This window comes from Meles meles, chromosome 4 (assembly GCF_922984935.1).
Source record: "Meles meles chromosome 4, mMelMel3.1 paternal haplotype, whole genome shotgun sequence".
In the NCBI taxonomy this organism is placed as follows: domain Eukaryota; kingdom Metazoa; phylum Chordata; class Mammalia; order Carnivora; family Mustelidae; genus Meles; species Meles meles.
In genome coordinates, this window is record NC_060069.1 from 94,406,974 (window position 1) to 94,423,862 (window position 16,889).

At 45.3% G+C, this 16,889-nt stretch overlaps 1 protein-coding gene across 9 annotated transcripts in view; it reads right to left on the bottom strand.

The window, feature by feature from the left end:
• The window catches only part of LOC123939609, a 47,022-nt gene that overhangs the window by 17,313 nt on the left and 12,820 nt on the right, over positions 1 to 16,889 (bottom strand). For all 9 annotated transcript variants that reach the window (XR_006817940.1, XM_046001331.1, XM_046001328.1 and 6 more), the window contains exons 6-8: positions 16,528 to 16,673; positions 10,346 to 10,441; positions 560 to 695 (exon numbers count right to left, since the gene is read on the bottom strand). Coding sequence is in view for 8 of the 9 variants with exons in the window: in XM_046001331.1 (XP_045857287.1) it covers positions 560 to 695; positions 10,346 to 10,441; positions 16,528 to 16,673 (378 nt within the window). In the remaining variant the exon portion in view is untranslated. The remainder of the gene's footprint in view (positions 1 to 559; positions 696 to 10,345; positions 10,442 to 16,527; positions 16,674 to 16,889) is intronic.

Below are 16,889 nucleotides of genomic sequence, written 5' to 3' on the forward strand. Positions count from 1 at the left end.
AGAGCTGCAAATGCTTACTTGTGGTTTGGCCACAAGTAACCCACCCTGGGTGTGGGATTCAGGAGAGCTGGACAAAGAGATGTCCAAGGTTGCAGCATAAATATGGCAAGGAAACATTTTGTTTTCCAGCAGCTTTTGAGAAAACTCTGTCTTTCTGCCTAAGTAGCTTGAAACAACTTTGTGATAAAAAACTAAACAGTGTTGACTCTTGAGTGGACTGCCTTTCTTCCTTAGGTCGCATAGCTGACTTCATAGAAGAAAAATCTGGAGGTCATAACTCCTGCCTTTCCTCAGTTGCCAGCTTCATTAAATGGGGCTTCTAGTAAGGTCTTTGGAGTCCCTCTGTGGCTCAAGTACAACTGTGTGCCATGCCATTTTTATGATCTCAGGCCTTCCCTTAAGATCACGTACCAAGATCACAGTGGGTCACTGCTTCCCTCTCGAAGTTAAAAACCTCACTTGGCACTGTTATTAAATTGCAGTTAAGTCATTTTCCCTACGATTCAACCCAAGCACCTAGTTTCAGAAGGCAAACAAATAAAACCTCTTTTTTACTCACCATGTTAAAATTTGAGTGAATTCCAACAAGCCATTTTCTCCTTCTTTTCCTCTTCTGTCTATGCCATTATCTGCCAGATACAACTTCACTAACCAAGGACCAGCTTCAGTCAAATCTTTAATTTTTTTTTTGATTCCTATAAGAAAATAATAGTTTTTATTATTTTTAGACAATATCTCCCCCATTTACCACCACCTAAGTTAATTTTATTTTTTAAGATTGTGCTTCTTTGACTTATGTGAGTAGATGCATTTCGCAATAAAGTGAAGGAAATACATACAATTTAAGGAGTCCTTTTAAAAAATACTTTATTCTTTAGAATAGCAAGCCCCAAATTGCTTTGTATGAAAGGAAATCTCACTTAAGATTTCGATTGTTGCCTTTGCTTTGGCTAAAGAAGAAAACAAATGTCTTTAGAAATTTCCCGGTAGAAGATAAATGAGCTGTCCACCAAACCTGGGGAAGTGATAGTCCTTATCCAGGATTCAGCTCTTTGAAAGGGTCTGCGAAGTTGCCACATTTTTTGAGCTCTGGAAGGGCAAATTTGAAAGACAAAGAACGAGCTTGCCTTTGTAGACTTCCCTACGGAGGTCAGTGGTCCTGGAGTGTGACTCACCCCGTTGGTCTATTCAGCTTTCATATAGCTCAGTGTCAGTGCTGCAGCATGGCATATGTACACATTTCATTTATACCAGCTCAAGTTCAGGAGTTTGGCAAAGAAAAAGACAGGAAGGGGATGGAAAAGGAGAAACAACCATGGACATAAAGGCCAGCTCATCCACTCAGTAGGTGTGAGATGACAGATATGAATCTGGTCCCAAAGCCAGATGGCTTCCCAAAGGCCTCCAAGTATTCAAAGTTAAATGCTTTGTATGCAATATAACCCCCTAAACCCTAGCTGACAACTTCATCTGGGGTGTAACTGACAAACAATGATCTGTTCCAAAGCTGCCAAGAAATTGCACGGGACTTAGAAACCAAATCCCTAAATGTTTATTGTGTGGGCAGTTTAAGGGATTGTGAAGAATCACTGAGCTATATGCTAGTTTTGCCTAAATAGGCTGATTGAGAACCTAATCCCAAGGGGTGTACAGAACTCTTTTGTACTTGAATTCATTCAGCATTCAACAAGTCTGTCTGAGCTCTGTTCTATGCCAGGTACTGTCCTAGGTACTGGGAACCCAACAGGGAACAGAAGAAACAAAACTGCCCTTCTGAAGCAGACATGAAGTGAAAGCTAACTAGCGTGTAGGAAGAGCAAGGAAGAGAGAAGTCAATGGTAACTAATGGTATAAGTTTTCAAGTCATGGAAGAGAGCTCACTTTTTAGGGAAAGGTGATAAATCTAGACTTTGGGCTATTCTAGTTTTCCAGTTGTCTTTTTTTTTTTTTTTTTAAGTATGCTTTAAAAAGAGATTCAATTCGTGTCTTTAGTTACAAATCTAATCTGCTGGATGGTTGAATAAAATAGACAGGACTTATTTTCCCTTTTTTTTTTTAAAGATTATTTATTTGTTTGACAGAGAGAGAGAGAGAGAGAGAGAGAGAACACAAGCAGAGGGAGCAGAAGAGGGAGAAGGGGGCTTCCCGTTGAGCAGGGAGCCCGATGTGGGGCTCAGTCCCAGAATCCTGGGATCATGACCTGAGCCGAAGGCAGACGTTTAACTGACTGAGCCAGCCAGGCACCCATGGGCTTATTTTCCTTCAAAACACATTAGGAGGGATGAAAACTAGCCCATCATTTAGTTTCACTGGGAATAAACCTAACTTGTCCAAATGTATTTGTCCTTACATCCAGGCGTGGGCATGATGGCAAAAGACAGCTGTTATGAATAATTTGACAGTGCTAATAGATAGAACAGTATCTGGCACATTATGGGTATTTAATGACTGTTGAACAAATGAATGAATCCGTGAGTAATCGAGTACAGAATTTTGTGGAAACTTTTATCTCACTGTTCATTGTTTTTCCATATACAGTGTACCTAACAATGCCTTGAGACCATTCGTGAACACGAATAGAATGTCTTTTCTATCTGCAAAATCTCTTTACAAATATAAATGCCTTTGAAAAGTTACTGCTCAGAATGATTAATGATGTGGATCTGATTGCACATGGCACTCATTTCCTTTTGTCCCCCTTTCTGCCAGAAAGCAAAGGTGATAGAACATGAGGCCAGTGGGGCCAAGGCCAAAGGCCAAATTCCCAGGCAGTGGCCAAGGTTTGCAAAGAGGACAGGGTTTTTGCCAGTCTACCCCTGCCACCCCACCAACTTAGCCCACACGGCACAAACATGTGCCATTGGAGACAAAGGGAGCTTGCGGGTCTGTGACTGACCTGGTACCACTTGCATCCCCACGGGGAGACACCACCCAAATCTGCCCCCAGTGGGTGGTTAAGTAAGGTTGCAACGTCATCTCTGCCCACGAAAAATAACCAGCTTGGAAAGTGCAAGTCCAAACCATCCTGCAGAATTCAGCAAGTCACAGCGCCCCGCTGGGCGCTAGGAAGACTGATGCTGCTTAGTACAGGGACTTCCTGCTTTGGACCTTCAGCCAAAATACAAACAGAACCAAATTCTTTTCTCTGAATGGAAAACAAATTTCTCAGAGTAAGGGTGAGTCCATGCTCGGGCCCTGGTAATACTCGACCCACCCCAGCTGTAGTCACACCAACCTATTTCTACCTAATCACATTTCTTCAAAACAAAAACAAGCTCACTGACAATGTCTACTTTTGTTTTTTTCTTTTAAGAGATGGGGAGAGACACAGGGGGAGAGGCAGAGAGAAGCTTAAGTGGTCTCCACACCCAGAGCCCAGCGTGTCGATCTATCTCACAACCCGGAGATCAGGTCCTGAGCCCAAATCAAGAGGCCTACGCTTAACTGACTGAGTCCCCCAGGCACCCCGACAGTGACTACTTTCACTTTACCCGCCTCTGTCTCCAAGGACTTTGTGGTGGCCTAGCAACACAAGTTGTGCCTAAGAGGCAAGATGGTGTAGAGAAAGCAGAATCTCTGGGTGTAAAACCTCTCTCTAAAAAATGCTGTTTGGTTCCCCAGAAAGTCATTGAACTTCTCTGAACCCAAACTTCCACAGTGCTGTAATAGAGAGCGTAAGACTCCTTTCCTAGATGCACTACGAAGATCCACCAGGAAGCGTGGTAAAATAATGGTTGTGGAGGAACTTAGTACACAATAAATATCATTGTCTATCTTCAGCTTCGTTTCTGGATATTGTAAGTCACTGAAACACTGGAATGAGAGCACGCTGGGAAAGAACCTGCTTGTGTAAGCTCTCTCCCCTTCAGCCACTGCCTCCCGAGGATCGGATACATGTTTCTGACAACTGTACACCTCCCACAGAAGCCACTCCACAGATCCATGGGGATTCGCCCAACCTTGTGTTTCTTCCCATTTTCTCTTTGATTCGTTGCCAAGATCCGCCAACGGTCCCTAACTTCAGGATCTTTCTTGCTACCCTCACTAAACTGGCTATCTGGACCTGTCAAATTTCCCTCCTTAAATATAGCTGGACTTGAACTATCTTTCTATCACTGCCCTCTGCATTCTGCCTTTTCTCTTCTCTTGTCTGAGCTACTGTAGTAGCCTCCACACGGGTCTCCCATCATCCAGATGTCCCTCTTGCTAAGACACATTCTGCAATGCTGTCCAAGGTTCTTTTCAAAAATCCCATTCTCATCATGTCACTGTCTTGCTTCAGAGGAATCATGGCTCCCACTTTGCGCACAGGTGAAAGCCTAACTCAACAGCATTCATGGGTTTGGGCCATGTGGGTCCCCTGGCCTTTTCAGGTACACCTCTGCCTCTCTCCCAGCGACCACTCTGCAGTGAATGTCAAACTCCCCCCCACTGAACACTCTGGGAACTTGCAGTCCCTAAGCCTTTGCTCATGTGTTCCCCTTTGCCTAGAAAGCCCTCCCTTTCTCAGCTGAGGAACCTCTTCTCAGTCCTTCCAGAGAGAGCTCTATTTCCTGTGTGGGCCAGCACTCAAAGTTCGAGTGTAAATTTTTGTGGAACCAAAGGTTCCCCTGGGGAGGCTCCTCCTCTTTTCCCTCACTTTCTGGCCTGTCCTGGGAACACAAAACAGGTGGGAATCACACATTCTGTTGGACATCAGCTTATTTTGCCTAAGGATTACTTAAATGTTCAACTGTGGTAGGACCTTCTTAATAAGGCTGGTTTTTATTTTTATTTATTTTTATTTTTTTAATTTTTTTTAAAAGATTTTATTTATTTATTTGATAGACAAAGATCACAAGTAGGCAGAGAAGCAGGCAGAGAGAGAGGGGGATGCAGGCTCCCCGCCAAGCAGAGAGCCTGATGCGGGGCTCGATCCCAGGACCCTGAGATCATGACCTGAGCCGAAGGCAGAGGCTTTAACCACTGAGCCACCCAGGTGCCCCATAAGGCTGGTTTTTAAAAAATCTTTATCAGGGCGCCTGGGTGGCTCAGTCGGTTAAGCATCTGCCTTCGGCTCGGGTCATGATCCCAGAGTCCTGGGATGGAGCCCTCCAGCTCTCTGCCCAGTGGGGAGTCTGCTTCTCCCTCTCCTTCCGCCCCTCCCCACTGCTCACGCTTGCACACATGCGCTCTCTCTCAAATAAATACTCAAAAATAAAAACATTTGTTCAAAATAGCTTCTTTCCATCAACAAGGAACATGTGTGATTTCCTGTATAATTACATTTATAAACATGTGTGATTTCCTGTATAATTACATTTATAAACCAGAACAGAAACTCTGTTAGCTTGATTGCAGGACTTAAGGAAGGGAAGTGTAATTAGCATTGGATGATTCACACCTTGGACCTTGGAACCTGTCCACAAAGGTTTCCACTGTTTGGCTATCACTCCAGGATAAAATTCCCAAGTAAAATACTCTCAGGATTATAATCGGTAACTTCCTGACTTGGAACTGATAAAGTTTTGAAGATTACATCTTGTCTTTTGAACTGGACCCTTGCATTCCTTAATGCCATAGTATTCCTATGGACCATGGCTATGTTATAAACAATTAATGCCTTATTTGGGAAAGTGAATTTGGCACTTGGGAGGCACTGGTACTGTAGCAAAGGTCTGATTTATCCCAGGCTTGTGGACTGACCATTTTATGGCTGCATCTTGTTCCCAGGGTATGTCTAAGTCACATACTGGCCCTCCCAGTCCTAAATCCTTGAGAATTAAGACAATCCTAGGAAGTATGGCATGGCGTTTGGGCTAGGAAACAGAGTAGGCCCAGCTGACAGGACATGTCTGAGTCCTTGCTGAATCCTTTGGGAACTTTTGGGGCCTAGAGGTGACATGGCAGGACTGGCTGAATGGGGCTCAAGGAAGCTATCTTCTCTGCAGATGACTATTCCTGACGACCTCTCAGTGACCTCCAGTGGCAAGCCATCTTCAGGCTCTTCATGGACCTGACAGGCTTGTGAACGGGCATAGGCCAGGCCAGACATCACTCTCTCGAGTGTTAATCACTCGCCAGGGCCAGGGTCGGTTCCCACAGACTGCTGGTGCAGAGCCGTGGGGCTCAGACATGGGTCAGACTGGATCTGGATGAGACAAAGAAGCTGGAGGCAGAAAGGGGCCTGGGCCCCCTCTGTTCTGTGGTCTCCCTGGCAGAGAAGAGGCATCTGGGAGCCTCACTCTGCCCTATGATTTTCTTCACTGAGTAAAATCAAACACGAGTAGGTAATCTGATTTTCTTTCAATACTTTTTTTTTAAAGATTTTATTTATTTATTTGACAGAGAGGGAAATCACAAGTAGGCAGAAAGGCAGGCAGAGAGAGGAGGAAGCAGGCTCCCTGCTGAGCAGAGAGCCCGATGCGGGGCTCAATCCCAGGACCCGGGATCATGACCTGAGCCGAAGGCAGAGGCTTTAACCCACTGAGCCACCCAGGCACCCTGTGATTTTCTTTCAATTCTAAAGCAGTGGTTCTCAAAGTGTGGACTCTGGGCTAATAGCATCAACATCCCTAGGAGACTTGATAGAAATGTAAGCTTTCCAGCCTCACTTCTGCTGACAGATCCAGCAGTCTGTGGTGCAGGGCCTAGTAGTCTGCATTGTAATAAGCCTTCTGGGTGTTTCTGCTGCTGCTCGGTCTGAGAACCACCCACCTCATGCATCTTCATGTTCAGTGCTGCTTGGAGGCAGGACAGCCTGGGACAAACAGATGTCTAAATCTGCAGGCATAGAGATGGAATATTTCTCCTCTTCTATCCATTTAAACTGGCTGCTAAATGTAAAATTGTCAGGTTCTTGTAATTATACATTTGAGGAGGAATAATAAAGGGTGTCAGGCTTCTGAATGGGGGTTTTGAATCATACAGTATAATGAGTTGAACTTTCCAAACATCAGGCCAAAGCCTCCTGTCCACAAAGGGACAAGCATAAAAATAGTTTGACTGTTTCCAATTGGGACCAAATGGAAACCATCTGGACTCCACCCCCAAGAGATTGATATGAATCAGCTCAATCTGACTATTTGAAACAAGTAGAACTCTTCTACCAAAGACCAGACTCACCCCACAACCAAACACCTTATGACGGTGAAAGTAATTATCTAGTATGGGAAGCTGGGTTTTTTTTTTTTTTTTTCATTTGTTTGTTTTACCTGATTTATGAATTCTGGAAAGCATGAAAATGGTCTGCTCTGACAATAAGCTATAAGATAAATGTGTATTAGATGCAGGCTTTTCCTATTGACTCCAAGCACAGGATCCTGGGGAGACAGACGACTTCAACGGATCCCCCTGTCTATTGGATTAAGTGCCAACTCTTGCCTGACTTGCAAAGTCTTCCTCAATGTGACCCACCCTTTTTGCCAGGCTTACCCTCCTACATCCTCTGGTTCCAGCTAAACTTTGTAGGCTTATGGGCTTGCATTGTTAAACCCTCTCTCCCCTCTTAAATCCTTCCATCTATAAGTCCTTTCTTTCCATACATCCATTTAAAGCTCATTCTAGTTCCATTCCCAGTTCCATCCCGGGGGTAAGAATGCCTTTCTCAGAATCTAGGGTCCATGTTTGGCCGTTGGCAGATGGTGCCTTGTGTGGCTATTTATTTTCCTAGGTGTGCTTCCTGTTTATAAACTACATTCTGGGCCCCCTTGTTATGAGTTCAGTCGTGTTCCCTCCCAAAATTCCTGTGCTGAAGTCCTGACTCTCACGCCCTCCGAATGTGACCTTATTTGGAAATAAGGTCATGGTACATGTGATTAGTTAAGATGAGGTCATACTGGATTAGACTAGGCCCCTGATCCAGTATGACTGATGTCCTTATAAAAAGGGCAAAATTGGACACAGACACACACAGGGAGAACGCCTGGGAACATGAAGGCAAAGGTCAGGGTGATGAATCTGTAAGCCAGGAAACACCAGATTGCCAGCAAACCACCAGAAGCTAGGAGAGAGGCAAGGAACAGACTGTCCCTCCGAACCTCCAGAAGGAACCAGCCCTGCCAACATCTTGATCTTGACTTCCAGGGTCCAGGACTATGACACAATGTATTTCTGTTGTTTAAGGTCAAAAGAGGCAAGTCTGATGATTTTGTGCCAGGGTTTAACAGCTGAAAGGTATTATTGTGACCTGGCCCTCAACATGGCTCTTATTTAAAAGCTGAAGGATGAACAGTTGTATTGTTCTCTTTTTGACTTTTCCCTCAACTACCTACCTTCCATGGGGGTTTAACTCCTCCAGGGCCTACACGGGGGCGTGGGAGTTTGGAGGTTTGGGGTGGGGGGTGGCACACACGTGGGGTCATTCATGACTACATTCAGACTCTGTCATTGCCTACTGAAGTTACACATGCATTCTGTGTTTTTATATGTATGAGAAGCGTTAGCTTCTTAAACATAAAGACTTTAGGGGCACCTGGATGGCTCCAGTGGGTTAAAGCTTCTGCCTTCGGCTCAGGTCATGATCCCAGGGTCCTGGGATCGAGCCCCTTATCAGGCTCTCTGCTCTGCAGGGAGCCTGCTTTCTCTTCTCTCTCTGCCTGCCTCTCTGCCTACTTGGGATCTCTGTCTGTCAAATAAATAAATAAAATCATTAAAAACAAAACATAAAGACTTTAAAGTATTACCCAATTTCTTTAGCCTTCTTTGTCATTCATTAATTTAAAACTTTTTTTTAAATCAGGGAGACTCAACAGATAGAAGTGTCCAGAGCTTTTCTCTAGCCTTGAGAAGCCTTGAAGCTCCCAGACAGATTTGGCCCTTTTGGGCTTCTTGCAATGTCAGGTTAACCACACAGAGGGACGCACACATTCAGCGTTTGTCCTAGTTAACCACTTGCTGTTAGGTCTAGATGCAGAGTCACAATTAGTGACCCAGCAGTCCTCGGCCCTCAGGTGTCATCTGGCCCATTATAAGGACTGTCCCTGGGACGGCCATCTGCCTTGGAGACACTGACCATCCTTAACCCCACAGGAATCCCTACCGACTCCTCTGAAAGGATTTTTGGTTGACAATATCCCCAAACCGTAACTGTCTAAAACCAATGATAACCTAAACTGGTTCTTCTTTTCCTTTTTTCCTCTTTTGGTAGATTTTCCAAAATCTGCTAGCACTATCCAGTGGAAAGACTGTATTGATTCCAGGCAACAGAGTCAGGCCTGATAAATTGTCTCCCTTTACATTTTCAGTTGGCTTTTTAGCTCACAGGAATCTGTATTTCTCTAATTCAGAGAGACAAGGTTAATTGAAGGGCAGGAAAAAGACCACACCACACGAAAACAGATTGAAATTGAGGAAGAAAAAGGCAAAGGGTAAAGAGCTACATCACGAGGGCCTCTTACCTTCCACACACAAGTTGTAGGGAAAAAAATAAATAAAATGGATTAAAACAAAACAACACCAATTTAGGTTAGCCTAAACCCTCTAAAGAGAGTTTGCCAAAGACTATGCTCATGACACAGCTAATGATCATCTAGTGCTCTATCTTTATAACCTCAGCACGTGACATCTGGAGTGAGATTTAGGGAGCTGTGAGTGAGAGTTCCTCAGTTTGCCGACTAGGATGCTGAGACATGGGCACAGCTTCTGACCACTTTGCTGTGAACCTTTAAGACTTGAAGGGCTTCTCAGGGCACCGGGCTGGCTCAGTCAGAGGAGCATGCAACTCTGGATCTCAGGGTCATGAGTTCGAGCCTCACGTTGGGGGTAGAGAGTAGGTACATAAATTAAAGATATATTATCTTTAATATATATAAATTTATTTTGACTGACGCCTGGGTGGCTCAGTTGGTTAAGTGGCTGCCTTCAGCTCGGGTCATGATCCCAGCGTCCTGGGATCGAGTCCCATATCGGGCTCCTTGCTCGGCAGGGAGCCTGCTTCTCCCTCTGCCTCTGCCTACTTGTGATCTTTCTCTCTCTGTCTCTCTCTCTCTGACAAATAAATAAATAAAATCTGCCTCTGACAGACTCTGTTTCTGATTCTGAGCAGTGAGGGTAGGAGAGAAGTCTCCAAACGGAATTTAGTAGGTCCAGCTGGCTCTTTAAAGCAGAGACATTCCCAAACCAGCCCACACCCCAGAATCGATTTTGGCTTGCTGAATGTGCCGAAGACAAATCCCCCTGGAATACGGCTAAGGTGCTCTGTGTTTGGTTTATAGGAAACCATAAGACACCGGGTCTTCTTTCTCTCCATAGGAGTTTTTCTGTTTGGGGTAGTTACTGTAGTAGCGGGAACTAACAGCCCATGAAAGGTGGAAGGGATTTACAGATGAAGGAAGACGAAGGGATAGTTGAAGCAACACCCACATACCTTTTTTCCTCCTCTCCTTCCCTGAAGTAGTTTTCTGTGTTAGAGTTCCAGGCGACTCTGTAATCTGGTTCAAAGCTGAACTGCCCCTCTGTTTGGCTGTGTGGAAAAGAAAAAGATGGGGGTGGGGGTGGGGAAAGCCTGTTCAAAGTTGTATGAATGGGTTTTTACGCATTTCACTCTTGATTATTTCCTTCAGTTTATGTACACTTGGACAGAGATGTTTCTCATAAGAGGATTATCCGACCGACCGATTGTCAAATCCCCTTCCGTTCAGTCCTGTCTTTTTCATGTTGTTCTCTCTTCAAAGGCTTAAGGAGAACATGCAACCAAGTAATCCCCAAGTTTCGTCCTAAAGGCCTCATGTAAATGCTCTGCATTCCACAGCTGCCCTCTATAAAAAGGCTTCAGATCTCTTGGATTTGTAAGAATGTAGCAGACACATTTTTGGCATATTTTTAAAAAATCTTAGTATGTTATTCTAGAGTCATTCTAGACCTTTCCTTTTCTTTCCTTTCTTGTGTGCCCCATATCCCAAGCAACAGGAAATGGGACAGATGTGGATCTTGACTTCCCCTGCCACTTGGGTAGACCCCTCTCACCTCCCACCATCTACCTCCCGCTGGATGACAAGAGCCTCCCAATGGGCCTCCCTGCCTGCCACCCCCACCCAGTCTGTTTGCTACACAGATCGAGGGGTCCTTCTCAAACCTAAATAAGTCCTAACTCCTGCTCCTTCATTGCTAACAAGCCCTAGAGCCCTTATCCCTATTAGCGCCCAGGTACCCTGCTGCAGCTTGTGGATAAGGCCTTGGGTCCTTGGTGCGGGCTGTTCCCTCTGCCTCGCGTGCTCTCCTCTGTTACAGTTCTGAGTGCTGAGAAATCTCGTTCATACAGATGGGGATAGAATAGGGTTGTCAAACTTGGCCCGCCTTGTCCCCCACATATACAGGACACCAAGCTGAATTTAAATATCAAGTAAACAAAGAATAATTAGTTAAGTATATCCCAAACACTGCATGAAACGTACTTATAATAATCATCTAAAATTCAAAACTCCTAGAAGGAGTTTTATCACAGTGGTATGATTAAATTCTTTGAATTCCTGTGTGATAGGCTAAAAATCACATTGTGGTGGGGTGCCTGGGTGGCTCAGTGGGTTAAGCCTTTGCCTTCAGCTCAGGTTATGATCCTAGGGTCCTGGGATTGAGTCCCGAGTCGGGCTCTCTGCTCATTGGGAAGCCTGCTTCTCCCCTCTCTCTCTGCCTGCCTCTCTGCCTACTTGTGATATCTGTCAAATAAATAAATAAAATCTTTAAAAAAAATTTTTTTTAAATCACACAGTGGCGGATCAAAATAAAAAAGATTTAGAAGGATCCATCAGTTGATAATTCAATTAAACCCTCTTTTAATTTTCTTAAAACCAAAAATCGGAAGCCCCATGATAGTTAAAAACTGGCATGTCACTGAGTCATCAGAGTCATTCCTTTTCTTTAACACTTCTACTAATATTTTGAATTGTCTCCATTTTTGTACCCGAGGGAAGACAATGTCTGCTCTGATACTGCATGTGAAAAGAAGCGTCCCTTTCTTTTGCAAAGTAGAATGATTGTGACCCAGGATATTAACCAGGAGTACTGGGTCCTTATGAAAGTTCAGAATCTGGACATTTCTTTAAAACAATCCACACCTCCTCGAACACATCCCCCTCCACCTCGGTTTTCACATACTCTGTGTCTTAGTGCTAGAACAGAATACCATAGGCGAGTTGGCTTCTGAACAACAAACATTCATTCCTCACAGCTCTAGGGAAGTTCGAGGATCTGGAGTGCAGTGAGAACCTCTTCCTGATTCACAACTGGCCATCTTCCTGTCATGACCTCACGTGGCAGAAAGGTTAGGGAGCTCTCTGGGCTCTCTTTTATGAGAGCACTAATCCTGTTGAGAAGAGCTCTGCCCTCGTCACCTAATGACTTCCAAAGGCCCCGCCTCCTAAACCATCACCTTGGGGATTAGAACTTCAACATATGAACTGGGGGCGGGACACAATATTCGGTCTCTAGTACCCCTGCTTCATGACAAGAGCTGCAAAGGACAGGGACCAGGCTTGGTCCTGGGGTCGGGCAGGCTGAGCACAGATTGGTGTGGATGGCGGGTCAAATTCCTCGGCGCAAGAGTCACATTTTGGGGATGGCGGGGCTGTTCAAGACTCACCTGTGACCAGAAGAGGGCTAGAAATATTCCATTATTATTATTATTATTATTATTTTGCCTCCTGTGCTTCTCTTTTTCATTTATGACTCTCCCCCTGGCTAAGAAGTGAAATCAAGATGGGAAAACGAAATGTGTCTGAGCAGAGGTCTATCCATCCAGCTCCGAAATACGAAGTACTTTTACGCTGGGCAGGTATGGACGTTACTGGTATGGACTACGTGTTTGTAGTCCCCAAACATCCCTATGTTGGGTCCCCAGTGTGGCCACAGTTAGAGATGGGGCCCCTAAAGAAGTTATGAAGGTTAAATGAGGTCATAAGGGTAGGACCCTGATCAGATAGGGTTAGTGCTCTAACTGGAGAGACGCTAGAAAGCTCTGCCCCGCTCGCCCTCTGCCGACACACATCTGGGAAAGGCCACGTGAACAGCACGAGGGCGCCCTCTGCAGGCCAGGGAGAGAGCTCTCACCAGGAACAGACGCCGCAGGCACCCTGATCTGGAGCTTGGGGCTCCCAAAACCGCGCAAAAATGAATCTGTTTAAGCCGCCCAGCCCGTGTTATTTTGTTACGGTAGCCAGCGCAGACGAATACAGTTACCCAAAAGGACGCAGAAGAGCTAAAATGTACCAGCTGACCTCCCTAAAAATCAAGGTTCGAGCGAATAAATAATGAGAGAACTTCACAGAGGTTCTGCCAACTGACCACTGACCACAGGGCCCAGCCTATCTGGGGCAGATTCCACCCTGTTCCGGGCTGTAGTAAAGGATGACAGGGCAGGCGCTCCCGGAGGTCAGCTCTGCCTCTCGCTTGTTTGGCTCTCTGGGAAAACAAATCCAGAACCCTTCAAATCAAGGCTTCATGCTCCTTTGGGCAGAAGCCCCCTAGATAGAACAACCAGGCTAGGAGACCTCCACGTTTCCTCCCCATGCCCTGTCCCTTCTTTGCCTTTCCAATCCCACACCTCACACCTGGGCCTGTCTGCCCCATACCAATCCCTTGAGACAGTGCTTTTATATTGCCAATTCTTTTTCTTTTTTTTTTTTTTTTTAAGATATATTTATTTGAGAAAGAGAGTATGTGTGTGTGCACACACATTCAATTGTTTTTCTTAAAAGACACAGATTTACTTGGTTATTTCAGTACTGAAATTACAAAATAGGACCTCATAAATAGGACCCTGGCGCCAGTCTTGTAAAAATAGCAGAGGGAAAGTCATATTTGGATGGCAAACATTGCTTTCCAGCTTCCTTTTGTGTATTTATTGGGTTGACTGAAATGTCAAATTAAACAAATAACCTATAGAATTCTGATACCAGGAAAGTTCCTGGAGGGAGGATAACTATTGTATTTATGAATCTCCCATAGTTCTAAGTTCTTTGTACTCACTTCCACAAAGTAGCCTTGACTTCAGCTCTTTTTTTTAATAGTGCAAGTCAGGGAATCCTTTTTTTTTTTTTTTAAGATTTTATTTATTCATTTGACAGAGAGAGAGATCACAAGTAGGCAGAGAGGCAGGCAGAGAGAGAGGAGGAAGCAGGCTCCCCACGGAGCAGAGAGCCCGATGCGGGGCTCGATCCCAGGACCCTGAGATCATGACCTGAGCTGAAGGCAGCGGCTTAATCCACTGAGCCACCCAGGCGCCCCAGGGAATCCTTTTAATTGAGATAAAATTAACATGTAACATTCTATTATTTTCAGGTATATGACATAATGACTTGATATTTGTATATATTGTGAAATGTTCACCACGGCTAGTTAACGCCTATCACAACACATGGTCACAAATTTTGTTTCTTATGATAAGACCTTTTAAGATCTACTGACTTGGCAACTTGTTCTTTTTAAGATTTTATTTTTTAAGTAATCCCTCCACCCAACGTAGGGCTCGAACTTACAACCCCTGAGATAAAGAGTCGCATGCTCCACCGACTGAGCCAGCCAGGCGTGCTAATGCAACTTCCAAATAGACAGCACAGTATATTTAACAGTGGTCCCCATGCTGCACATTAGCCTCGAGCTCTTTATTTTCATTTTTTTCCAGCAAGTAGACCGACTGTGTTCACCAACATGCCTCAAGTTTACTCTCCCGGAAAAAGGTTGTTATGATAATAATGACAGTAACGATGATAATTAGTGTCCCTCAAGTACTTACTGCATGCCAGGCTTCATGCTAGCCACATCACATTACACCACTTCCTCCTCACTGAACACTCTGAGGTAGTTATGTTTATTTCGTAGCTGAAGAAGCTAAAGTTAGATCAGTTTGATAATTTGCCCAAACTAATGCACAGCTGGGGTAGGATTTGAACCCAGACCTGATTCTAAGTCTGTGCTGTTAGCCACTTGCTAGTTTCTGTTAACAATGATTCAAAGTAGTCAGCTTTCAAATGGGTCATGAACATGTGTATTAGGGATGTATTAAAAGAAATGACCAGGCTTCTATAAGGGAGTAAGCACCTGTCCTGTATCTGTCCTCATCGGCCTGCTTCTTGGACGGACCGCCGTTCCGCTCCCTGGCAAATCGCAGGGTTCTGGTTTGGTTGCCCAAGAGAATGCTCCCCTTCTCTCCCCGGTGGCTATGTGATCAGTCCTGGCCAATTACACCTTAGCACACCCTGTGCTGTAGGGACTGCTCCGAGGTATGTATGTGACCCAGGGAGGGCCAGCGAGAGCTTCCCTGGGGGATGTGACCCACAGTCACTGGGAGACAGAGGCTCACACTTTCTGGCTGATAATAAGTCATGATGTTAGAGCCCTGGGACAGCTGGCAGATGTATCAACTGCTCTTTCCTGCCTAGAGAAAGGCTGATCACACTGGGATAGAAGGCCCACACTCGGAAGGGAGGTTGAGTCAAAAGCAGCAAACTTGGGGTCTCCTGATGACATCGTATGAGCCCCTCAGTTCAGCTATCTCTGAAGACAGCTGTGGACATCTCAGTTATGTGAGCCAATAAGCCCCTGTTTACCTTGAATTCTACCTGGGTGGCTCTCACTCTGAACCAAAGAGTTGTGATTAACATGTCATGCTAGTTCCCCACGGCAGCTAGAACAAATGACCATACACTTAAGTGGCTTAAAACAGTACAAGTCTATGACCTTACAGATCTGGAGGTCCCAAGTCCAACATGAGTCTCGCAGTCAAGGCCTTGGTGGACTGTGTGTCTTTTAGTGGCTCTGGGGAAGAATTCCTTGCCCTGCCCTTTCCACCTACACTCCTTGGCGGGCTGCTGGCCCCTTCCTCCCATCACTCCAGCCTTTCCTTCCACGGTCACATCTCTTGCAAAAGTCTCTTCGCAAAGACGCTGTGATGACACTGGACCCGCCCAGAGAATCCAGGGTAAACCCCCATCTCAAGGCCCTTAATGTTATCATATCTGCACGGTCCCTTCTGCCACGTGAGGTAACATAATCACCAGTTCCGAGGATTAGGACAAAGACATTGTTGGGGGCCCATTATTCTGCTCTCATTCAGACTCAGGAAGAAGAATTTCCACTGACCACTAGGAAGGTCCCTTTTTTTTTTAAAGATTTTATTTATTATTTGACAGAGATTACAAGTCGGCAGAGAGGCAGGCAGAGAAGCAGACTCCCTGCTGAGCAGAGAGCCTGACTTGGGGCTCGATCCCAGGACCCTGGGGTCATGACCTGAGCCGAAGGCAGAGGTTTTAACCCACTGAGCCACCCAGGAGCCCCTAGGAAGGTCACTTTTTTTTTTTTAAGATTTTATTTATTTATTTGACAGACAGAGATCACAAGTAGGCAGAGAGTGAGAGGGGAAGCGGGCTCCCCGCTGAGCAGAGAGCCCGATGTGGGGCTTGATCCCAGGACCCTGAGACCATGACCTGAGCTGAAGGCAGAGGCTTAACCCACTGAGCCACCCAGGTGCCCCAGGAAGGTCACTTTTAATTGCAAAGCAGTTTCCTTCTTTTAGGTAGGCCCAAAGAGTGGAGGGTCCAGGTCCCCAGCACTCACCCTGCAACTGATGAGGGCGACTCCCAGGGTCTGGTGGGGCTGTGGCCGGCTGCTCTCTCCCCTGCATCTCTGCATATTCTGAGATGGGTCTGAGGAGAGCCAGAGCTCCGGAACATTGTAAGAAATTGCCGTCGAGGTGCAGCTCACTGGGGAGGGGTGAAATACACTGGTCATTTGATGTTATTTTTACCTCTGCAAATGTGACTTTGAGGTCTTCACCTCATAAAATACTAGACCTAGTTATAAAATAGTAAATAATCATAATAGATAGTAGACCCCATTGTAAAAAACAGACCTAGGGACCATGTCAGAGGGCCCAAAACATGCTTATAGCACAATACCTTTGATTCTCAAGTGTAACT